The sequence below is a fragment of the Tuber melanosporum genome (assembly GCF_000151645.1).
Source record: "Tuber melanosporum whole genome shotgun sequence assembly, scaffold_167, strain Mel28".
NCBI classification, from domain to species: domain Eukaryota; kingdom Fungi; phylum Ascomycota; class Pezizomycetes; order Pezizales; family Tuberaceae; genus Tuber; species Tuber melanosporum.
The window spans coordinates 100,877-125,454 of record NW_003298827.1 but is presented as its reverse complement, the minus strand read 5'-3'; the positions used below and the strand labels follow the sequence as shown (position 1 = coordinate 125,454).

Sequence of the window (24,578 nt, the reverse complement as noted above, 5' to 3'; positions counted from 1 at the left end):
AGGAAGAAGAGGAAGAAGTCTCTTGTCGTCGGCATGTACTTGTGTATGGGGGTCGGGAGTTTTTTTGGAGCAGGATTGTGGGGGAAAGGATGATGATGAGGAGGAAGAGGATCAAGGGATTACTTTTCGTGAGGTATGGTGCAGCGTCACTCCCAGCACTCGAGCACTCGTACTGTGCTACCGGTAGCAGTACCGTACAATACGAGTACTCGTCCTGGGCAAGATATATCCGAAAACAAGAATTAAAGATACATTCTGTGCATATCTAAGAGGCAATAAGATTATCCCCCTGCTCTTGGGTAGACTGCTTCGGTAAACCCAGCTGGGGGCATTTTGTTCACAAACCCCCCCCCACACCACCACCACCACTGTGTGCTGTTGTACTACCGCTGTGTGCCCGATGTATGATATGACCTGGAGGAGGAATCGTAATTTATCACTTTGATGTGAGCAGAGAGGGCATTGTACTTGCCTTGACTTGCTTGTAATGTACTCGAGGAGTCTGCTTGGCCTTACCTTGCCTTGCCGAGCCAACCGCACAGGCAAGTTAGGCAGCGGAGAGGAGCGGGGTACCGTACCCTACTTGTAGATTGAGGGAGCTGATAATTTAGATATGATGGATGGCTGGATGGACGGTCATTATGATACTTTGGCCTTGTGTACGGTACAGCCATGCCATACGGTACTCGAGTACACTACTCGTATCAACATCAGGTGGACCAAAAAAGGAGTCTTCCCATCATCATCATCATCATCACCACCGTCATAATCACCATACAGCTCCCGTACCTGTACCCGCACCTATCAAAATTGGCAGTTCATGGTCCCCACTGCGAGACTGCCGTATCTTACCACAAAGGTTCCTCCTCCTTCCTCCTCAATTGCCGAAACTTTCCCCCCTCCCTCTCTCCTCCTCCCAGCACGGTAGTCGGGCCAAACACATACCTGCTGAGGAGAGGACCGAGAGTGAGAAAACTTATAATACCAGGGCAGGCAATTTTTATTTTATTTTTGCGCTTGCTTCTTACGAATGAGTGCCTGCCTGTGCTGTATGCTGTGCCAGTACGGGCAGAGCACCTTTAGTCTAATGGGTCCAACAAAAACGAAGGATGCTGTCAAACCCTTTCAGCCGCAGATTGCCAGATGAAATACCGGTAAATAAGTAAATATTGGCACGGTGCCGTACCGTAGTTACCTACGGGATGCAACGAGGAGGCGGCGGGCTTTGAATCTTACTCGAGGGCTCTGGAGAGTAGTCTTTCTTTTCTTTTCTTTTCTTTTCTTTTCTTTTCTTCCTCCCCGCCCGAAGGGGGAGAAGGTTGTTTGTTGCATAATTTACCTGGCTGGCTGGCCGTTTGTTCGGGGAAGAGAGAGCGTGAGGGGGTGTGAGAGGTGGGAGGTGGGAGGTGGAAGGTGGAAAGAGAAGTGAGTTAGGCCGATCGTTCTCTTGCTGCTTTCTTTCTTCCCATCTAATTTACTTGTACTCGTACAGTAACATATCATACCGGTACATACAGCAACCCGTGCGCACACCTTCTCGAGTTTTCTGTCATCGTTTTCGCAACTGCCCTTTCCTTGCTATTTTAGATGAGTTGAAGGCACAAAAAGAAGGCAGATTTGAAGGCTTAACGATGCTCGAGTAAGCTCTTCGTACAACGAGGAAATAAATAATTAAAGAGTAGATATCGTACTTGTGTTCGTACTTGTACCATGTGGAAAGAAAAAGAAAAGAAATAGACCACCAGATCACCGTTAACTCACCCCTAAAGCAGCAATAAGAATATCCACCAGCAAAATACATGACTTGCCAGTGATCCCCCGAGAACTCCTCCACCTTATCCAGGCAACGACCCCCCTAAAAGAGGGGGAGTTTTATCACGCACTTAGGGATTGATGGTCAATTACTAAGCTATTCTTTTTTTCGCTCTTTCCCTTTCTCTCAGACTTTTCCCACATTGCTTTAACCATCTTTCCCTTCCCTTCCCCCATTTGCCTTTTTTACCTTTTCCCTGCTCTCCTACAGTGCTCACACCCCCCCTTCACAACGACGACCAGGCAGGCGAGCTAGAGCAAGTGTGCAGAGCCCCCCTCCCCATTGCCCACACACACACACTCTCTCACTCTCTTCACAAACCAGCGATCTTGTCGCCCGGCCCCCCCGAAGAATCCAAACCCAACCCAGCCAGCCAGCCCGTAATCGGGTCTTCCGCCTGCCTACCGACAGATACAGGAGGGATTATTGCACTGAGCGGTACTGATTGACTGGACTACTGGTTACCGTGCACCCTCAACCTTCCCCCATTCCCTTCCCATTCATCCCCTTCACCCTCACCTTCCCTCCTCCACCAAATCTGATTTTTTTCCCCTCGACTCTCCGGTCGGTTGGCGGAGACCGAGAAGGAAAGAGGATAATTAAAACGCCAGAACGGGGAGACGAAATATTTCAGGAAAAAAAAAAAAAAAAAGGCTACGGACCCATAAATAAATCACCAGATCCAACCCATTTGTACCGATAACCCGGGAGAATCCTTTCGCTTTTATTTTGTTTTGAATCTTTAATTCCTTTAGATTCGATACCCCGTTCTATCCGAGACAAAGCCAACGAAAAGGAAACAACCAACTTTTTATTATTATTACTATTATCGTTTTTACCCTAAAAAAAATAAGCCTTGCGCTTTATAGCGATGAAGGTCTCCCATCACCGACGACTGCGATCATAATGTCATCTTCCCCTGGTCTTCCACTACAACATCAGGTAACCGTGACTGCATCCCCTAATACTTTTCACTCCAGGGCTCCTCCTCCTTCGCATCAGCAACAACAGATTCCGCGATCGAAGAAGAGGGATTCGACGAGGACTGCCTCGCCAAACCGTTCGCCGCGCAACACGATTGAGGGTGATTCAGAGGCTGAGACGGTCGTTTTACCCGAGCCACCGCCGTTGGCCGCCGTAATAACGTTAGACACGCGCAGAAGACCTACTACTAGCGCTACCGCAGAGAATGGTGAGACTAACGAGCATGAGAAAGGGAGGAGGAGAAGGGCTTCTGAAGCAGGGGGAGCTGGAGGAGGAAGAGGGGGAGGAGGGGGAGAGAGGACTGCTGGAATTAGAAGGGAGGGTGCCAGTGGTGCAGCCGAAGGGGGAAGAGAAAGAGGTGGAAGGGATGGGGGAAATGGAAGCCGTGGTAGGGGTGTTGCTCAAATGGCGAACGAGCGCAAACCTCGTGGCAGGCCACCGAAACGAAGAGCAAAGATCGAAGATGAGAGCGGGGGTGAACATGATTCTTCCGACTTGAGCTCCGCGCCATCGCGTTCTTCGCGAACCGGTTCACCATACCCCATCAATCGCCGTAAAGCAAAGCAGCAGCGCTCTCAGCCACCACCCGCGCAACAACATCAGGAGAGGCAACGCGAGCAGCGAGAGCAGCGAGAGAAGCAGACACAGCACAACGGTGGACTGCGTAAACGTAAGGCACCCGGTTTCGTGAGTGGTGTTAGAGCGGACTCGTCTGGATCTGAAGCCGAAAATTCGGATGACTTGCGGTACAATCGGCCGCGATGTAGAAAGCGAAGAAGGAGCTTACCACCCGATTCCCCACCACCCCAATCACGTCTTCCAATAAAATCGTCACCACCCCCCTCCCCACATTCATTGAGCCCATTCAAATCTAGCGCACGAATTAAGGAGAAAACTCACGCTGGACAACGGGCATTAAAACATCGGAAAATACCTGCCCCGTTAAATTCGCTGTCGCGGGAAAAACGCTCTGGTGACGAGGCCTCTTCTTCGTCACCTTCATCTCGAGACAATTCTCCCGCACACACTTCTCGTCACCCGCGTCGTCCTCAATCATCCGTTCGAACACCTGGTTCTCCGGTAAGTATGTCTCATAAACCAAAAAGGGATACTGCTGGTCGGACACATCTCCATCGAGCATGCCAGAGGGGAGCTGTTGCCGAAGTCGAAACTATTCTTAATCAAGGAAAAGAGTTTTTAAATGAAGAGGATAACGCGGGTTATATGCCTTTACACGAGGCCTGTCTCCATGGGCATCTGGAAGTTGTCAAGGTTTTAATAAATAATGGGGCATGGCTTGATGTCCCCTCCCGGCTGGAGTTGGATACACCGCTGCTGGATGCCGTCGATAATGGGCATGCTGATGTTGTCAAATACCTTCTGGAACTCGGTGCCGACCCGCGGAAACGGAATAAACAGGGACAAACAGCCCTTGATGCGAACGATACCAATCGTGAAACCCCAGAAGTGTTCCGGGAGATTGAGGACCTTCTAAAGGTGGCTATCAACAAACTTCGCACGAAACGCTCTTCTGATGATGAGAATCCAAGAGCTAGCGCTGCTGCTGACAGTCATTCCTCTCGCGATCCATCGGTAACAAGTCCAATTCATCAATCTCCACAAGCTCCCTCAGCTCCAACTGCGACCCGCCGCCGGAACGCTCGGACAGAACAGAGCCGAAAGGATTTGTTATGGCTGGACGCCGGGAAGAATGGTCTTCAGAAGCTCAGAGAAACAGCTCGGGAGGGGGACCAGCAGATGGTTCATGCACTATTGGAGAGGGGGACTAAGCCCGATACTGAGTCGTTAATCGGCGCCATTAAGGGTGGCCATACTGATACTGTTAGTTTGCTCTTAGCTTACAACGCCATCGTGGACCCCGAACCCGGGAATCCTGGGCGAGACGGTAGAAAGAGTCGGGATACATCGATTCCGGCTGGGGAGGAAACGCCTATGCTTGCTGCTATCGGTCGAGGGAATCTTGAAGTGCTGCGATATTTGTTGGAGAACGGTGTTGACCCTAGGCGACGGGATAGCAAGGGAAAATCATATGTAGAAATTGCACAAGAAAGGGAAGGGGAGCTCTGGGAGGAGGAGGTAGACATGCTAAAGAAAGCTTGGGACAAGGCTGGTGGCGGAAGAGAGAGCAGGGCTGACAAAGCGCGGAATCCTTCATCGACCCATAAAGGCTCCTCTCCCAAACTTAAAAAGACAATGGACGGAAAAACAGCACCTTCCTCCTCACGTCGCCCCAACAATACTTCCGCTTCCTCATTAAACCAAAGCATGCCTCCTCGCCGCGCCTCGTCGGTTAACCCTTCTAAATATGACAACACTGCCGCGGTGTCTGATCACGAATCCGCCGCAGAGCCCCTTGGCCCACCCCGACTTCGGAGGAAGTCTAAGCGAAGCGAGTCGGATTCGATACCCCCGATTATCGCAAAAAGGAAGCGACGGTTAATTTCTGGCAAGGATTTGGAGGAGGAAAGGTCACAGGATATACCAAAATCTACGCCTACTGGGGGGGATACTGAAGCTAAGGATTCTAAGCCATCAGGTCTGAGATCTGCCGATAGACCCTTGAGGAGACATCGGCCTAGTAACGACGATTTCAAACAAGAAAGGCCTGTCATAAATGTGTCGTTAGAGCGGGTAACTCACAAGCCAAGGTCCGACCGCAACGATACGGGTCAGCACAAGCCGGACAGCGGCGTCAAGGACAAAAAATCCTCCGTCAAACGTGAAAGGACACGTTCCCCCGCATCCCGCTCAGAATCCGGGCGTAGGTCCGACTATGAAGGAACTCGGAAGCACAAAAGAATGAAAGATCGTATGGAAGAGCATATATCGCAGAAGAAGAAATATGATAGTGACGATAGCTCTACCAAAAAGCTGAAGGAGGAGCTTGCCGGAAGCAATAGGCGAAAGCTCCATCCTGATGATGCGGTCGTAAGGAGAGACTCTACCAGCAGATCTCGGCGACTTTCCCGAGACGAGGGAGCTTCGGAGAGGCTGCACCATGATAGAAGGGATGAGGAAAGGCTGCGCCGGGATAAACCTAGAGATGTTCTCGAGAAGCATAGGGAGACGGAGAGGTCTGATCGCGATAAGAGGGAGTCTGACAAGAGGGGGAGGATCAAAGCAAGGGAGGAGGAAGAGAAGCGCAAAGCGAGAGAGGAGGATGATAAACGGAAGGCTCAAGTTGAGCTAGAAACAAGGGAGCGCAAGCGGCAGATTTTCCTCACAAAGGAGCAGCAAGCCATCCAGAACAAAGCCAGGGAGGAATCCAAAAAGGCTAGGGAAGAGGAGGTTGTCAATCGCGAATTGGAGCTCCGGAAGCGGCGTACGGAGGCCGAGCGAATTGAACGAGAGAAAAGAGAGAAGGAGGAGAGAGAGGAGGAAGAACGTTTGGCAAGAGAGAAGGAGGCCAAGGAAAGAGAGGAGAAAGAGAGGATCGCACGTGAGGCCCGTGAACGGGAGATACGTGAAGCTAAGGAGAAGGAAGAGAGGGAAGCTCGCGAGGCCCGGGAACGTGAAGAGCGGGAGGCAGAAGAAAGGCGTCAGGCTGAAATCAGGAGAAAAGAGGAGGAGAAACGCCTTGAGGAGGAAAGGAAGCGCGAAGAAGAGAGAAAACGCCAGGAGGAAGAGGAGGCGCGCAAACTCGAGGAAGCTAGAATCCAAGAGGAAAGGCGACTCGAGGAAGAACGCCAGAGGAAGCTCGCCGAAGAGCGGCGTCTCAGGGAAGAAGCTGAGAAAGCCGAGAAGCTCCGTCTTGAGCTAGAGCAACGTCTTGAAGAAGAGCGAAGGCGCGAAGAGGAGCGCAAGCAACAGGAAGCTCGCAAAATCGCAGAGGAGCTCCAGCGTCGGCTCGCCGAAGAGAAGAGGCGCGATGAGGAAGCTGCAGAGAGAAGACGACTCGAGGAAGAAGCTCGACAACTTGAAATTGCTCGCCGCGAAGCACTTCCTTACGCCCTCAGACATGCAGAGGAATCTCCCGCCGTATTTGGAGGGTCGAAGTTCCTGCCATTGTACTGTGCTACGTTCTCTGCAGGCTCTGCCTGCCCCTCGTCAACTGCATCAACACCGGTTAAACCGACTGGCAATGGCGTCGCGCAAGTTAATGGTGTTGGAAATGTGAGAACCTTTAAGTGGATTCTCAATGTTCAAGCAGTGTTGGTTCTGGGGGTCACAGATCTTTCTTTGGCTGGATGTAAGTTTGAGTCTAAGAACTCTTATCTACTTGGGCACGATCAAACTAACCAAATATAGATACCGATCTCAAGCGTCGTCCGATAACTCTCGAGGAAAGGTTCCGGATGTGGTCGGTTCTTTCCGTGATGCTCTGCGAGAGCTCATATGACAGCCACAAACCCATCAACCAACTCGAGAATGCACGTAGGGAAGAGAGATCCAAGTTTCTCTCAATGGAGCAAGTGTTCTGGATCAAGGTACGTTCGCTCACTCCCATGCCAATTACTTCCTGTGCCTAACTGGATATGATACAGTTCGACGACTTTATCGCCCTCATCGATGCAGACCCGAAATATGCCCCCCTCGCGAATCCCAACACCATTGATGTGGACATGACTTTTGCAACCTCCAACTGTTCCACTCCCGTCAAGCTTTGTCCGAACGGAACCACAGCCCTCGTATCGCCTGCTTCCACAAGCAAGGAGGAAATGGCATTAAGGCTCTCAAAGCTGTTTAGTGCACCACTTCCTTCCACCCCCACACCTACCGTATCTCCAACTTCAAACTCCTTCTTACCGATTGGTCCGGCTCCCACGGGAGGTGGTTCAACAAATCCAATGCCGCCTCCTAGACCTGCCACTATTGCTACTACTACCGGTGCCCCATCATGATTTTTCCTCCTTTCCTGTCTTCTGCTTTTTTTGCTCATAGGGGTGTTCTTTCCTGGGTTCATTTTCATTTTCACTTTTTCCCCCCAGTCCTCTAGCCTTACAACATGCACATTGCTTCCGACCAATCAACCATTCACGCGTTGGGGGGATGGAGTAACTATCAGCCTCGGGCGGTAGGGGAGAACCTTTCGGAACCGTTGGGGAGGTGGGGGGTTTGTACTGGGTCATGTTTTTTTTCATTTTCTTTTTTCATTTCTCTTTTCATCCTATCTCGAGCCATGCCCACTGTGTTATGGGTGGGGGGTTTCATTTTTCGGGGTAAAGATTCTTTTCCTTTCTTTTTTTCAGCAATGGGTATGCTTTACTTTGCTTTGTGACAAGCCTTGCTTTGCTTTGTGTGTTTGTTTGGGGGGCTGTTTTGTTGAAAGTGAAGACGGAAATTATCATGAGATCCTGTGATATCTTGTTGCCGTCTCCTTTGTTATTTATATTAGTTGCCTAGGCTTAGCGTAGCGTATGTTTGCGAGATGATACCGTATGAGAGTTTTCACTTTTGTTCCTGTTTTGAATTTTTTGAATTTTTTGATGCCACTCGGTTTCGCTAGGTTTAGTTTTTCCACCTTCTTCTCTTTGCTTGTTTGCTTGCTTGCTTGCTGGTGTCGGCGCCTGATTTTTGTGAAAGTGGTGGTGGGAAGGCACACAATATGGTATGTAGCTTAAATCATGGATCATGGATACTTTACTTTGCATAGGTGTATTATTATCTAGCTTCATCTTCATGTTTAATTCTTCAAATTCATGTTTTTTCTTTTGCGATGTCACGAATTGGTCTTTCAAAAAGTGATTGGTTTTCTTAATCGATTGATGATTTGATAGTTTGCAGAGAAGACTTTTATTTTGCGTTTGATGCTCACTTGCTTTCTTTGCTCCATACAAGTTTATATCCCGAGAGTTCTCTTGAGATGAGGGGAAAAGGAAAAAACTTGAGAGGAAAACAACAGAAAAAGAAGGAAATTAACGGGTTTGGAAGTATTGTAGGAGAACGTTCCTCTCCTGGCTCTCCTCACCCCAATCCCTAACGACAACGCAAGAGCAATTAACGACCTTTCTAGCATTTCCTTCACGATCCAAGACGCCTGCAATCATTAGCCCCAAACCCCTCCCCACATCCAATTTGTGAAGAAAGAAAGATATGATTTAGAAGAAACTTACAAAGCCCAGCCCACTCCCCCAATTTCTTCCCATCCGCAATTTTAATCAAGGGGATCTTGTGTTCGGAGCACAAAGCCTCCACGAGCTTCTTATACGGTTCCTCCTCACAGTTCTCGTTGAGAACGGCCATGTGGGCCTGGCGACGATCCAGCGCCTTGCTCGCCTCACGTAGGCCACGGGCGAGGCCGTCATGGATGAGCGCGTGCTTGAGGACTCCCTTGAGTGCTTCCTCGACGGACATCTGGCCCTTGGAGGCGCTGTCGGCTGGGACCTCGATCTCGTCGGCGGGTTCGACGGGTGGGACTTCTTCTCCTGCGTCAGACTGGTAGGTAGTACTTGTTAGTGAGTGTGTCGTTTTTTCTTGCTTAATATATAGAGGGGGGTGGAGGGGGAGATACCATGATTGGGATTTTATTTTTTTAGATAAAAGCAAATGTCTTTAACCGTCCTCGAAGAAATTCCGTTTGGTGATGGTGGTGTTGCTCGAAGGAGAGGCGGTGCTCTTTCTCGAAGAGAGGAATGTTGGAAAAATAATCCTAGCTCGTGAAAGTTTCCCTCTCTACCCTTCCAATTTTCGCTTTCCGTAGAGTTGTGTGGTGTGTTTTGATAGTGGGGTTCTGCTAACGGGAACTAGGGTTTTGGCCCTAACCGTCACTGATCCTTCCACCAATAAATTTACCCTCCCCACAACCTCTCACACAAAGACAAAGGCTTGGCACGCACACACACACACGACCTCCACTTACTGAAGGGGTGGGGATTGATAAAAAACATCGACAACAATCAAAACTGACCGAGCGGCCGACGACCCCAAGACCAACGAACGGTTAAGCCTAACTAACTAACATACTTACAGCAGCGATGGCCAAAGAAAAGTCCGGTAAGTTTTTTATCAACACAACTCTCTCTTTTTTCCCCCAAGTTGAATCCTGGTTCGTTAACGAAGGAATTATGTAGGTCTTGCCTACGGGCAGAACAAAGGCTACAAGGGGGTCACTCTCCGCGATCCTAAGGCAAAGGTTTCTCGTCGTAAGGGGGCCCTCAGCAAGAAGACCGCATTCGTGCGTGAGATTGTGAAGGAGGTCGCTGGGTATGTCCTTTTTTTCTCCCTTCCCCACTCGTCAGCCGATTTCTATACTACGTTCGAGCCGCATGTTAATATTTGGTTTGGGTAGTCTTGCGCCGTATGAGAAGCGTGTCATCGAATTGCTCCGTAATAGCAAGGACAAGCGTGCCCGCAAGCTCGCAAAGAAGAGGGTCAGTTCCCCCTTCCCCTAATAATATCAAATCACTCAAATTTCTTGATTACAGCTCGGAACTTTCGGCCGCGCAAAGAAAAAGGTTGACGAGCTCCAGAGGGTTATCGCCGAGTCGAGGAGAGCAGCTCATTAAAGGGTATTGTGTGGTTGGGGGTATAAAAAAAAAGTGAATAATATACTTTCTACCTTTTCGATACTCCATTTTCGTTTCTTTTTCCTTCTCTCTGTCGGATTTCGGGGTTTTCTACTTATTTCTTCCTTTCTACTTCCCCTTGGGTGGGGAAGGAGATCCGTCCCCAGTGTATTGCCGTAGATGGAAATAACATGGACGGGATTGAACCATGGGGATCGGTGTGATTCGTGGGGTGGTGGGATTTTCAGGGTGTGATATAAGGTCAATTGGGGTGCGGGGGGTACGTGCGGGCTAGGGCGCAATCCCAATACTTTGAAGACATCGTTCCTGGCTCTATTCCCACTCTTCGACCAGGAGCCATGGCAGAGACAACATGAGTACAAACGTATCCTTGAGTGTTGGGGGTATTCAACTAGACTGATGCATGAACATCTGGTAATCGCCTACCTATCCTTGCACAAATATATCACAAACCATAGCACTATCCAACGTCCCCAATATATACGACCCCCGAGAAGGACCTTCCAACCACCCATTGTATACTCCAACCCCACCGGTACAGTACTCACATACTCCGCTAGCTCTTCCTTCCTCTGCGTCACCCTCGGCGCCCTTGTCCCCACCTCCGCCGTCCCCCTCGAGTTCCCCCCTCTTCATGTTTGCCCTTCCTCCTCCTCCGCCATCTCCCTCGTTGCCTTGCCCACTTCTCCAGTAATAATGCCGATCTCCCTGAACTGAGGACACATCTTGAGCGCCTTCTTCGATCTCACTTAGTCCACCACTACTTCGTCTCATCCTCCCCCATTCGCCCCTTCAAGAAGAGCCCTCCTGGCAATCTTTACCCCTTCATGCTCTCCCATTGCCCCTCGAAACCCTCTACACTCCGTGTGCGCGAGAAGGCATCCTGGGTAACCAGGCGGATAGCGAACCTCTGACAGGACTTGTAAAGTGTGTAGTGCTTTGGCGGTTTTTCAGGGGGAGGGTACGTTCTGGCGGTGTCCAGCATTTGTGGGTTGGTAGGGGTGCCGGGGGTGTATGGTAGGGAGGGTGATGGTAAGGGTGTGGGCGGGGGTGGGGGGATGATATAAGAAGGTAGTTGGACGGAGAGTTTAAGTTGTGTAGGAGCTATGGTGGGTGAGACGGGGCGTGGATTCGGTTAGGTATTGCATCACCAGCAGGTACGATGTCGTCGCGGTACTCGAGTACATATCATAGTAGTAGCAGCAGAACAGTAGGCCCTGGTGGAGCAGTACCTGTCATGGATATAATTCCAGAAATACCATCACCACGCACCTCATTGTTACGACGTTCCGGAGTAAAAATAACTCCCCTCTGCTGCTACACTTGAACCAGAAGGCCGATCGGTCGAAGGGAGGAAAAAGTAACAAAAGAATGAAGGGATGAAAGGTGGGAAAAAGTTCGTTCGTTCATCCGTTCGTTATTGTCGTCACCCGAAGCGGGATTCTTCTTTCTTTCTTTTTTCATCTTTCACCACCCGTCTTCATCCCGCCATAGATGATGCGGGTGGGGTACTGGTAGTTAGACTAATCCGGCATGAAATTTCCCGCCAGAACCTTACGGGCAGGAGTGGGAGCGAAGCCCACTGATCGATTTCCCGTAGCACTGGCATCCTTGCGAGGGATGTGGTGGTTGCTTGCAGGATATAACTTGTTGCAGGGAGGTTTTTGTATAGTAGGTTCACAATAACTGAGAGTGCGACGGTCCGCGTAGGGCAACGGTATTGGTGGGTGGGGGGGGGTTGCGAGTCTCCATGAGGAAGGAAGGTCAGCGGATGGACGACCTGCTTCGAACCTTATTTCAACGTAATTCGGGGGTTTCACAAAATTGTGATATCGCTGCTGGGAATGCAGTACTGTGCGTGTACAAGTGCCGGTACTCGAGTACTCGAGTAGATCATTCCTGTCAGGATCAGTGGCGGCTTTGGTGTACTGTACCGGTACTCGAACAACACCATTCTGGGTTTTATATGATAGACAATAGCACTTCATAAGAATTACCGGTATTTCTGGGTTAGATATTATAGATAGACCTAACATTGTGGTAGTTTTGTACTCTCAAGCCTTAGGCACCCAACAGTGATTTAACAAGGGTACTTGTGTTAGTACAAGTATGATACCGTTATTATCCATAATCAATACTACCTCTCTAACAGATATTAATTAATTTCACAAACTTCTAACCTATTCGAAACAACAATGGAAAAGCGAAACACGGAGAAAAACAAGGAAGCACCCTGGCCCACCCTCCAAATTTTCTATCCACAAATTAGAAAAACGCCCAACCAACGAAACTAACAATCAGAGAACAAGAAAGAAAGCATCCCACTATCGCCTCCCTAGTAGCCCACCAGATTCGTCGTCACCATCTCCGAATCGCGGCCATCTGGGCCTTGGTGCACCGCTACTACTGCCGCCCTCCCCGGACATCCACTTTGGCTTCTTGACATTTTCCTTCAAACCTTCAATCCACCCGGGGGTCTCGACTGTGTCAAGGGTGTTTTTGACCCTATGGAAGAAGCCTCCTAGGAAACCTTCTTGTGGAGCAGCATCCGCCTCGTCGCTATCTGTTAGATGAATAGGGCCCGTGCGGCCTAATCTAGGCTGCTCTCTAGAAGTCCTTGAGGCTCCGGCACCAACGACAGGGGACCGGACTCGAGCTGCTGGGAGAAGATTCCTTATGCCGGTTGAGCTACCAGAAGCACCGAGGAGTTCGCGTTCGATTAAATCACTGCCTTCTCTCCATCCTCCAGTACCAATATCCTCGTCCTCATCCTCGTCTTCCATCACGTCCCCAGAAATTCCGAACATGCCCTTGACCCACCCGTAAAAGCCGAACCCCGTCGCCGCAACAGGGAGCAATATCAGCACAGGGAAGTATCCATCGAAGCCTTCCCCAAGAGGGGTAAGGTTGATAAGCTTTCCGAGAAACTTGTAGAAAACAGTCTCATCTCCGAGAACATCCTTATCAAGCAATCCCGTAAAATTATAGGCCAATGGAACAGTTAGTCGTGCTGCATACGAAGCATAAAAGCATGCTGAGCTTCCTGAGGTCATCCTTTTGACAAGTGCGTGGGTTCCCCAGACTTTAACTGTCGTCAAGGATGAATAGGCACACGCGCACATATACGCTATCCATGCCGCTGCAATCGCTTGGCCAGCGAAACCGATCCGACCGCCTGTTGAAGATGGATGGTGGATGACGGTGTAACTAACCAACGAGAGTTTTGTGGTAAATCCGTGAACCAATTCTGACCAGACTATGCAGCTAGAGGCAAGTGCCAGGAAGGCGGCGATGACTCGGTAGAAGTAAGGTAAAACGTAATAGTAAAGAACATGGCGAGTATAAGCGTTCAAAAAGGGCATCTTTTCAAAAATCGATGGGCCAGAAAAATGGTTTGTAAACTTCAATCGTTTGGTTCTCGACGAATCTAAAACCGCTTGTGCGTCCGCCGCAGACTGCACTAGCGCCTGCCATTCAGAGTTGAATCTGGCCTTCTTATGAGTCGCGATTTTGAACCGCCGTGTAAGAGATGCCAGATACTGTTCGGTGATCACCGGGGGTGCCCCAGCCCGTGACCGTACGGGGATCGCCGACTCCGGAAGTTGGAGCATATCGCCAAGCTCCCCAATCCAATCTTGAAACTCTCTCGCAGATCCATTCTTCCGCTTCATCACTTCCCTAATTTCCACTTCGACATCTTCTAGGTTGTTTGTTGCATCCAATAGTTTATCGTAAGCTCTGGGTGCATGCATCTGTATTCTCCTCAATTTTCCAGAAATACTGGCATTCCGCATTATTCCGCGTGGTACAGCAACGAGACCATGACCCATAAGGAAGATAGCGATAGACAAGGCATAAAAGTATGACAATGCCATAACGAGGCTTTTGAGCGAGTAGAGATGCACACCGGAGGTGATAAAAACGTAGACAAGCCCGACAAGTCCAACAGACAAAACCATCAGTTGATATCGAGCATTTTCGCGAAGCGCTTCTAATAACCGATTACGAGGGGAACGATGGCCGGAACTGCTGTATGACTGAAGCATTGGAAGGACAGCCCTATGACGGAAGATGAATTGTGAATAGATAACTTAAATCCTACCAGGGGGATTCCTACCATGTCAAAACGAAGCATAGCCAGTACGCAACTCGCCAGGAGACCAGGAGAACTCGTTCATGCAATACAATACCTACGCCCCAAACATAAGTTGCCAAATCAAGGGTCTAATAAGGGGCAAAGGGGAGTACCTCGAGAGCCGTCATCCCCTGCTGACGAAGAAGCAAGATCTATGGGTACCAAGATCACAATAGAGCACGAGATCAATAGAGGAAAGAATGTAGCAACGATCAGATACTCTGGAGTAGTTCTTAACGGGAGATAATGTCGCTGCAACAGCAAAACAATGCCGGCCAGTGCTATCAAGCAAAGCCCCGAAAATACCTCCGAAGTGAGAGCCATCATGGGTGGTGGTGAGGTGGGGAAAGTAAGTGATTGGAGAGGCGTCGGTGAGTTTGGACAGTATCATACGTAATGTCAATATGGCTTAGTCAGGTCCCCCCCGCCAAGTGGTTTTGGTGCGGTTTTGGGGCTCTCCCCTCCAGTCCAGGTTATGATAGTTTACTAAAGTTAATGTCTATTATGATCCAGCCCCGGTAGACTAATAGTCATTTGCTCCGCATTACTCCAAACAGCTGCGCTAAATAGCCCAAAAAGGATTTAGGGCTTGTTTGACAACACTCTAACTGTATGATACTGTTCTGCTACCGCTTCCCATATAAAAGTACCGTATCATATGATACTCGTTCTATCATAGACTATCAAAATGATCACTTTGTACGGGGCGACGGAACGGAACAGTTGCATCCAAATAGGCCTTTACCCTCAGTCCCCTAAGTTAATAGATACTCTCAAAACCACCTTAGACCCTGGAGTACCGGTATGGGTATCATACCGCCACTATACCGACTCCACTATATAGCATAGTATGGTATTGCTTCCATGCTGTCCTCAAAATCACCATTTCCTGAAATACTACTCGAGTCTCGAGTATTGAGGGATGCTCCCCGAGGGCCCTAGTAAAGGATTTGGTTTATGCTGACTGATCTCATGAGTTACACGGTGGTAAGAGAACCGGAGATTGTCGAAATGGTTTTAGAAGATGTATTGAGTATGATATCAGATAACGATGCCGGTGGTGTCACTGCTTGTGCCATGCCTGTAGAATATCTAGCCCAGGAGGACATTTCGTCTGATATTTTTCCACCCCGAGAACGAAAGCATCAACCCCCACCAGCCCAAATAGACAATGCAACAAAAACTCACCTTTCACTTACGACATCACAGCTCTATATGCCATAATATCGGCTTATTCTAGGGTGGTTAGTTCTCAGAGGTGCCTATCAGGCAGACCAAGTTGATACGATACACCGACAATGTCATTTTTAACACGGTACCGGTACAGCACTGTACTGTACATTCCGCAGGAGGTTATGGTAGCTTAATGTAATCCCCCAAATAGTAACCTGCAGGAGAATCTAGAAACGAGGCTCTTCAATACAATCCAGTAAAGTTAATAATTCAAAAAGGAAGACCAAATTCAAAAAGTAAGCCTCTAGAGCTTCCAAAGCTTCTAATGCTCGCCAAAGGGTTTGGGCCCAGACTGAAAGAAGCTGGTCCTAATAGAAGCGTGCGGTGTCCCTGGCGGGGTGGTGAAGCTTGAGAGGGATTACCCTAACACTTGAAGTTGGGTCTTGGCGTTCTGAAGACTTCGCGGACGGTTGCCATACTCCTCGTGCTCCAACCCAGACCTATTCCCTCTTCCACCCATACCAATCCCCCCTCCGTCATCCTCACCAAACTATTTCCATCCCCTGTCTACCTTCAATCATCATTGAATCCGTTTTACCATCATCTAGTTATCATACTTTCGCTTTCCGATCTACCCCCTGTTAACAAAATCGTTTGGGAAAGCTAAAGATACAAAATAACGTTACATCGCCGAAGAAATGCCTGGATTAACATCCGCCTCTGGTTTAATCGGCCTTTTGGATGAACCAGATCAGCAACTGAAATGCTATGCGCTACAGAACCTGGATAAGCTGGTGGATCAGTTTTGGGCTGAGATTGCCGATAGCGTTTCGAAAATGTTTGTTGAAGCACCTACTTTTGCGCCGCCGGATCCTACGGTTCACAGATGTATTATCATCTGTGTCTAGGATCCTTTTGATGAAGTTGATGGTGACTGACAAACGTGTGTGGGACAGAGAAGTCCTTTACGAGGATGATCAGTTTTCTGAACGTAACCTTGCTGCATTGGTAGCTTCGAAAGTTTACTATCACCTCGGTGAATATAATGAATCAATGATGTTCGCCTTGGGGGCTGGAGACTTGTTTGACATCACTGCGAAAAGCGAATATGTTGAGACCATTATCTGTGAGAGCTACTTCATCTTACCGACCATCTAGGGTAGGCTTGCTAACTGAAACAGCTAAATGTATCGACAAGTACATCGTCATCAACTCCCACAACGACTCACTTTCATCCGCTACCGAATCATCCAACATTGACTCCTCCTCCTTTACCGTCTCAAATACCAAGAAAGATGCGCAATCAGCAGTTCCTCAAAAGGCTGACCCTAGGTTGCAAGATATTGTAGAGCGAATGTTCCGGAAATGCTACGAAACAGAAGATTACAAGCCAGCTATAGGGATCGCTATTGAAGCTCGAAGACTCGATGTCGTTGAGGAGGGAATAAATCTAGCAAGCCGACGGAGTAAAGATAAGAAAGGGAAGGAAAAGAGCTGTGAGGAGGAGAAGGATGGTGGGGTAGAGCTGATGGAATACGTTTTGGAGATAAGTATGAATGTTGTACAGGAGATTGGGCTTCGGGAAAAGGTTTGCTCTATTCTCTCGGGGGTTCCAATGTCGTAACTTTTGATGATAGGAGCTGACCCTAAGGAAATTAGCTTCTTCGTCTTTTGGTCAACCTTTTCCTTTCGCAAAGCAGCCCTGATTACTTTTCTATCAGTAAATGCGTCATCCATCTTAACGATACATCATTAGCCGCAAAGATCCTTCAAGAACTTGTGCAAAAGGAGGATATCAAGTCATTACTGGTAGCCTACCAGATTGCCTTTGATTTAGACTCCTCCGCTACTCAAGAGTTCCTCCAGAAAGTCGCCAACGATCTTCCCGGTCCTGAAACTGATGAGTCGGATGCACTGAGCACTGCTGCAACCGCGGGCGGTGACACCATGGCCACCGACTCAACGGAGGATGACGAGAATAGTCGGCTTCTTGGGGGCAATGCTAGTTCGGCTGGGTCAATTTCGGGTAAGACCGGCAAATACTACCGTTCAATCCGACAGATCTTACGTGGGACCAAGAGTATCGAGATTGCACTGGAGTTCCTCTTTAGAAATAACCATACAGATATGAGTATTCTGAACAAGATCAAGGATTCACTTGAGGCAAGAAACTCTATCTTCCATACCGCCGTCACATTTTCCAATGCTTTCATGAATGCGGGAACTACTAGCGACGGGTTCTTCAGGGCAAATCTGGAATGGCTAAGTAAGGCCGTTAACTGGTCCAAGTTCACCGCTACTGCTGCATTGGGTGTTATACATCGCGGAAACTTGAGCCAGGGGCTCAAGTTGCTAGAACCATACCTGCCTCAGGAGGGCGTGTCTACCGGTTCTCCGTATTCCCAAGGTGGTAGTTTGTATGCACTGGGTCTAATTTACGCCAACCATGGAACAGATGTGCTTGAATTCCTAAGAAAGCAGTTTAAAGGTACCGCAGACGAAATGGTACAGCATGGTGGCGCCCTGGGCTTGGGTGTTGCCGGAATGGCGACGGGCAACCAAGGTATCTACGACGAGCTCAAGACCGTGCTCTGGAGTGATTCGGCGATCGCTGGTGAAGCTGTGGGGTTAGCTATGGGGTTGGTCATGCTAGGTACAGGGAGCTCTGCTTCGTTAGAAGATATGATTCAGTATGCGCACGAGACACAGCATGAAAAGATTATCCGGGGCCTAGCAATCGGTATGGCTTTGATTATGTTTGGAAAACAAGAAGCTGCTGACGACCTGATGAACACTCTTCTCGATGACCCGGATCCGACACTACGATACGGAGGTATCATGACAATAGCAATGGCTTACTGCGGCACCGGCAGTAACAAGGCAATCCGGCAGCTGTTGCACGTCGCTGTGAGTGATGTCAATGATGATGTTCGCAGGGTTTCGGTCATGAGTCTTGGATTTATTCTGTTCCGAAAACCGAATGCTGTGCCAAGAATGGTGGAGCTTCTGAGTGAAAGTTACAATCCGCACGTCCGTTACGGCGCCTCTCTTGCCTTAGGCATTTCATGTGCCGGAACTGGTCTCGACGAGGCTATCGACCTCCTAGAGCCCATGATCAAGGATCCAACGGACTTTGTCCGCCAGGGTGCACTTATTTCAATGGCCATGATTTTGGTTCAACAAAACGATCAAATGAACCCTAAGGTCGCTTCCCTACGAAAGACATTTGAGGGAATGGTGGGTGAGAAACATGAAGATGCAATGGCCAAGTTTGGGGCAGCGTTGGCATTGGGTATTATTGATGCTGGTGGGAGAAACGTCACGATTGGATTACAAACCCAAACTGGTAGCCTGAATCTCCCAGCCATCGTCGGTATGGCTGTCTTCACGCAATATTGGTACTGGTTCCCATTGACGCATTTCTTGAGCTTGAGCTTTATGCCAACTGGTTTAATTGGTTTGGACGATGAATTGAACGTTAGTAGGCCTTTTCGACATGTATTTTTATAACGGGTCAACTCACTATCGTATAGGTGCCCGATTTCAAATTCTGGTCAAACACCAGGCCGTCACTCTTCGACTACCCACCAAAGGTCGAGGAATCAGCCGAGAAAGCCCCCGAGAAAATAGCAACTGCAGTTCTATCAACTACGGTAAAGGCCCGTCAACGTGCCAAGCGATCTGAGAAGGAGAAGGCTGCGAAGGAGGCTGCCGCCAAGGGCGAAGATGCCATGGAGACAGATCATACCGTCTCCACACCTGTAACTCCAGGGCCCATAGCAGAGGGCGACGATAAGATGGATCTTGAAGATGACTCCGCCGAACGGAAAGAAGGTGAAGGCGAGGGTGAAAAAAGAGAAGAAGGCGAAAAAAAGAAGCGAGCAGAGAAGGAAAAAGTTGGCTACGAACTCGGAAACATGTCTCGAGTCCTTCCAGAGCAACTAAAGTATATTAGTTTTATCAGTGACGGCAGATATGAGCCCGTAAAGAAGGTACCTTTCTTATAACATTCCCCTTGCAAATGCGGAAACTAACATATATACAGCCAACCGGCGGTATCCTCCTTCTCCTTGACCGCACCCCAAGCGAGCCCATAAGGCTTATGGAACTCAAAGCTCGCAAAGCGACTGCGCCCACAGCGACCGGCCCCGGCCACACCGTCGGCTCCATCAATGACGGCCCGGGCACCGGTGGCGCTGCAGCAGCAGTCAACGTGCTTAACGCAGAGGACGACGAAGGTGACGAGGATGCCCCGCCACCAGAGGACTTTGAGTACATCACGGACGGTGAGACTGAAGAGGAATTATAGATTTCGACCGTTTTTTATTTGTTTTCTCCCTCCAAATTCCTCATTGCTCCCTGTAATTGACTATGTGGTCGGTCGGTCGGGTGAATCAGAATTGTCCTCTAGCTTTATTTAGCTTGGACTCTTGCAGGGGAGGTGGTAGGGCGGAGCGGAGGGGAGTGTATTTAGTACTTATTATAGCCTTTTCTTCATCCTATCAAGTTAGCCCACTATTACCATCACTTTTTCTAAAAAATTCTGCGACTAGGTCTTTGTTCATTACAAACACCTATAATATCCGAGTATCATAGCTTAAGCTATCCATCCATCCATTCATTAACCCCCCCCTCTTCCACATCATCCCCACAGATCGTAAACTCAAGGCAAACGCGGCAAGCAGAGACTGCACCAGCACACTGCAGCGTAAGCATGCCCCCCCCCCCCAGATACAACCCAACACAGGGAAACCCAGTCCCTCCCACACCTGTCGCTCCGCACCCAAACAATCCAGCCAACCCACTAGCCGAGTGACACCCCATGAACCAATAATTTCGAGAGGAAAAATTCATATCACGCCCTCACCAACGCAACAATAACAAGCATAACACGAAACATTCATTCAGGTAATGTAACGAAGGAGAGAAGGAAAGAAAATGAACAGAACAGCTAAACATCTATAGTGAATAATCGTCGCACAAAATCAACATAAAACGTACATGACGACGGGGGGGGGTGGGGGGGGGTTTATCTAGGTAGGTGAAGTATCATAAGTGCAAACGAGCCGGGAAAGGAGAGAAGCAATGCCATGACTGCTGATGAACAGACTGACCGAGAGGCAGACTCGTGCTACAAATGAACAGAAAAGGGAAATATATATAAAAATAAAGAGGAAATACCATACTAGAATAATACCTCCCAGGATATCATTTTTGGCTAAGTTTTAATGGAGTGCGTGGCAACGATAATGGTAAAAGAAAGGGGACGAAAACAGAAAACTGCAAGGCAATGGAAAAGAAACGAAAAAACCCTTAAATGTGATAAACAAAGGCTTTAATTTCCCTCTTCCTTCCTTCTCACCCACCCTACCGCCGCATTGGAGTGTGTGTGTAAGAGAGAACTGAGGATATATTACAATGCCGCACCCAGCCCAACATCGAGCTAGACCTTCCGCCCGGGCCCAACCACCGTTTCCACAAGCTCTAGACCGGACAGGCTGGGGTATCGCTTTGCAAAGTTTCTCTGCCAGTCTTCGTCTGCTCCGTCGTTGCCCTTCATACCCCCCTCGCTATTTCTTTGCTGTTGTTGCTGGGAAATTTGTGGTGGTAGGACCGGCGAGCTACCGCGGAGTTTCGTCGGTTTTGGAGGTGGATCCGGGCGGCTTGCTGAGGTTGGGGAAGTTGATAATATGGACGTGGCGGTGTTGGGTAACAGAGCGATGGGTTTCCGGAGGACTCTACTGCCGCCAGAGGAGCTAGAGACCGGTCTAATCTCTATGGTAGGTTCTTTGGCCCGTGAAGTATCAGAAGCACCCGGTCGATAGGCGTTGCTTCCCCCATCCCTATAGTACTGCTTAGTTCGAATATGCCCATCCACCTTAGGTTTCTCGGAAACCCCCACCCGGCCCCCGGCCCGGTCGACGGGATACGCTTGTTGGTGCTGTTGAACGTCAGTGAATCGGCCATAGCCCTCCGCCGTCTTAGGAGCTGGAGCACGGTGATTTTCACTGAGGAGCGCTTTAACCTTGTTCTGGATCGAATTTGCTCTGCTTCTTGAACTCGAGGGTCTCCCGGAGCTCCCTTCACCAGGAACACGATCGGCCACCTGCCGCTTGTATTCCGCCGCCGCATCAGCCACCCTCCTTTCCTCCTGCGACAGTCGGCGTTTCTCCAGCTCCCTCTTCATCTCTGGCGGCACGTCCTGACTGCTAACCTCCCAATCATCACCAATTTCCGAAGTTGCTTGGCTTCCGCTAATGGTCGGCATTAACGCATGGTCCATGTTAGGGCTGGGGGTATGGTCTCTGTCATGACGATCCCCTCCTCCCGCGCCGCCAGTGGTATTACGCTCGAATCTCCGGAACGCATCACCAAATTTGCCGACCAGGAGGCTCTTGGTATTCGGGAGTGATATTGAAGGCATGCTAGCGCGTTTGACATGTTTCCCAACAAATCCTCCGCTTGAACTACGCTTTTCTGGCTTAGCATCAGATTCAGTCTCCATTACTCGGAGGTAATCTACATTAGATTCGATATGCTCGGAACGCTGAGAATTTATGGATTGCCCAGTTATACTCCGCTGTACAAAGGTACTAGTTGGTGGCCCCATACTAGCCTGGGTAGTGGCAGAATCCAAATCTCGGAGGAACTCTAGGTTAGAATCGATGTAAACACTAGTCGGCCGTGGTTTGGAGTTTGCGGATACAGAACGATTCATAGCATTTGGACTAGCAACATCAAGAGCAGATGCCGGACGATGGATCTCGAGGGATTGTCTCGAGGAACTAGGAGTCCTGGACATAGCCACTGTATGCGTATGTGCTAGGGAGCGGCCTATATCGAGTACGGATGGCCTTCGTGGTTTAAGTCGAGACGCTGCAGGCAAGGCTTGCGAACCTTGCTCCAACGGCCTACTACTAGTAGGCCCGACCGGAGATGGCGATCTAGAAGACGCTGGGGAAGTCATCGTACCAGTAGAAATCATGGGAGGCCGGGTAGGCTGAGGCTCCGAAAGAGTTGGCCATCCCGACATCCCACTCCCGGTGACACCCCGTGACACGCTTTCTGGAAACTTTGCGCTCGCCAGCTTTAGTGGAGAAGGCTGAGTCGTAGGCGCAAAAGCGTCATCTGCCAACCTCTCTGTCAATCTAGTATTGAGATCCTTTTTCGGGGCTTCCGGTGCCGAAGGTGACAATTCACTAAATTCAAACTTACTTCCGTAGTCATGCAGCAAAGAGAATTGCTCCACACTAGGGAACCGATTCGAGAGTTCATCTTGGTTAGCTTCCGGAGGACCCGAATCCAGAGCAGCAAATGGATCTGTAGATATCGGCCTCATTTGTGGCGACGGATCTGCTACTCTGGTCCTAGAAGTAGCGGCAGAATGCACTGCCGGGCTTTTAGTTGGCCTTCCACGTCTCATGGGAGTGATATCGGGAATGGCTTGACTCTGCGGTGGAAGAGGTGCCTGATATGCAACAATGCTGGGGGGCAGTTGAACAGGGAGCACTGGCTTCTCGACTGATTTAACCTTCTGTGCGGCACGATCGGAATAGATCTAGGCCAGTTAGCTTCAATTTCAATTTGAGTGGGCCGGGGAGCTGACATCTTTAATTGGTATTTCCTTTCCACGCATCAAGCACACTTCCCGGACAACCTGATATATATTGGGCCGCAGCTGAGGCGATTCACGGAGCATTGACCCTAAACCCGTTAGTTTAGGGCCGATTAAATAAATACGAACTGCATACTAACCAACAAGCTTCTTAATGCGGTCTGAGAAAGGAGGGTACGAAGGAAACTTGAAGGAAGCATTTAGAATTGCCAGCTGCCCTTGGTCTTCGAATGGCGTCGTGTAGTAGCAGAGCTTGTACAAAAGAACGCCAAGTGCCCATATATCTGACTTCTCATCAATTGGTAACTTCCGATATACATCGACCATTTCCGGAGACCGGTATTGAAGAGTTGTATGCTTCTGAATATCCTCCTCCATCAATCGGCATTCTGTGACCGATTGCGGAGCAGCTCGGACAGGTGCACAAGATCCAAAATCGCACAACTTATATCCCCGATGCGAAGCTATCAAAACATTCTCCACCTTCAAGTCCCGATGGAGAAGTGGAGGTTGGAGGTAGTGCATACAAGCAACACCTTCTGCCACGTCGTCGAAAATCTTGAGGACCTCGGGTTCCGTAAGCCGATTCTGCAATCGAGTATTCATGAAATCAATCAACCCCCCTCCTATGCAGAAACCAGTCAGCAATCCCATCCGCCCCCCCCCCCCAAAAAAAAAAGACTGAGCATTGGCCCATACCTGCACAATACTCCATCAATAAAAACACCTCATATCCGCCGCCTTTCAAATGCGATGCGTGTGAGTCGATGTAGGTAACAATGTGCCGATGACCTTTTAGTCGCTTCTAATAATCCATGTTTCAGACGTATACCCGGGGAAAAACCAAAGCTTCAGGACGAACCATTGTCTCCACCTCAGTCCTCATACTAGCAAGAGCCTCCTTATCGGGAACAGCAACCCGCTTCAAAACAGCCACATCCAATCCATCCACGGGCCTCGAAAGTCGAACGAGGTATACATGAGCAAACCCGCCTAGTGACCCAGTTAAAAGATCAGTAAATAATAATGATAATAATAATAATAATAAAAAGAACCGGGTGCAGGGGGGTGATGATCTGGGAAGTTGAGACAGAAAAGCAAGACCAGCCTTCAGATAGATAGCGATCTATTGTGCATTTGTGGGAGCCAACTGTAATCAGTGTTCCTGGCAGAAATGTGCCCGCTGGAATGTTTGGAGCAGCGGCTATCGCTGATCCATGGAAGGTCTGCGGATGTGAAGGGTGACTGTAGGTTGGCGCAGCCATATATGCCTCGGACTGCTTTTGCTGGGCGTTGGAGGTCCGTTTGACGACCAATCGCAAAGGAGTACCAATAGAGCTGCACAGGGCGAGTAGTGGTCGAGTCTGAAAG

The 24,578-nt window shown here is 49.3% G+C and overlaps 6 protein-coding genes; 2 read left to right on the top strand and 4 right to left on the bottom strand.

Moving 5' to 3' along the window:
- Window positions 1-8,163: 8,163 nt before the first annotated feature.
- Window positions 8,164-8,475, bottom strand: GSTUM_00003393001 (uncharacterized protein; the record flags this gene model as incomplete). XM_002836923.2 has 1 exon in its annotated part: window positions 8,164-8,475. The coding sequence occupies exon 1, from the start codon at window positions 8,437-8,439 to the stop codon at window positions 8,164-8,166; it is 276 nt and encodes a 91-aa protein (XP_002836969.1). The 5' UTR covers window positions 8,440-8,475.
- Window positions 8,476-8,490: 15 nt separating this feature from the next.
- GSTUM_00003392001 (40S ribosomal protein S12) lies at window positions 8,491-9,442 on the bottom strand. XM_002836922.2 has 3 exons: window positions 9,270-9,442; window positions 8,872-9,193; window positions 8,491-8,795 (listed from the first exon to the last, which is right to left on the bottom strand). The coding sequence occupies exons 2-3, from the start codon at window positions 9,110-9,112 to the stop codon at window positions 8,674-8,676; spliced, it is 363 nt and encodes a 120-aa protein (XP_002836968.1). The 5' UTR covers window positions 9,113-9,193; window positions 9,270-9,442; the 3' UTR covers window positions 8,491-8,673.
- A 155-nt stretch (window positions 9,443-9,597) lies between these two features.
- GSTUM_00003391001 (60S ribosomal protein L36) lies at window positions 9,598-10,472 on the top strand. XM_002836921.2 has 4 exons: window positions 9,598-9,751; window positions 9,829-9,961; window positions 10,047-10,128; window positions 10,183-10,472. The coding sequence occupies exons 1-4, from the start codon at window positions 9,733-9,735 to the stop codon at window positions 10,261-10,263; spliced, it is 315 nt and encodes a 104-aa protein (XP_002836967.1). The 5' UTR covers window positions 9,598-9,732; the 3' UTR covers window positions 10,264-10,472.
- Window positions 10,473-12,405: 1,933 nt separating this feature from the next.
- Window positions 12,406-14,746, bottom strand: GSTUM_00003389001 (uncharacterized protein; the record flags this gene model as incomplete). XM_002836920.2 has 3 exons in its annotated part: window positions 12,406-14,343; window positions 14,402-14,474; window positions 14,533-14,746. 3 exons carry the CDS (start codon window positions 14,744-14,746, stop codon window positions 12,609-12,611), a joined length of 2,022 nt encoding a protein of 673 aa, XP_002836966.1. The 3' UTR covers window positions 12,406-12,608.
- Window positions 14,747-16,114: 1,368 nt separating this feature from the next.
- On the top strand, window positions 16,115-20,133 carry GSTUM_00003388001 (uncharacterized protein). XM_002836919.2 has 9 exons: window positions 16,115-16,430; window positions 16,549-16,718; window positions 16,774-16,779; window positions 16,903-17,180; window positions 17,252-17,461; window positions 17,624-19,069; window positions 19,126-19,353; window positions 19,468-19,584; window positions 19,638-20,133. Exons 1-9 carry the CDS (start codon window positions 16,291-16,293, stop codon window positions 19,899-19,901), a joined length of 2,859 nt encoding a protein of 952 aa, XP_002836965.1. The 5' UTR covers window positions 16,115-16,290; the 3' UTR covers window positions 19,902-20,133.
- GSTUM_00003387001 (uncharacterized protein) lies at window positions 20,134-24,578 on the bottom strand. XM_002836918.2 has 7 exons: window positions 24,359-24,578; window positions 24,312-24,333; window positions 24,070-24,200; window positions 23,907-24,012; window positions 23,348-23,833; window positions 23,199-23,296; window positions 20,134-23,150 (listed from the first exon to the last, which is right to left on the bottom strand). Exons 1-7 carry the CDS (start codon window positions 24,470-24,472, stop codon window positions 21,036-21,038), a joined length of 3,072 nt encoding a protein of 1,023 aa, XP_002836964.1. The 5' UTR covers window positions 24,473-24,578; the 3' UTR covers window positions 20,134-21,035.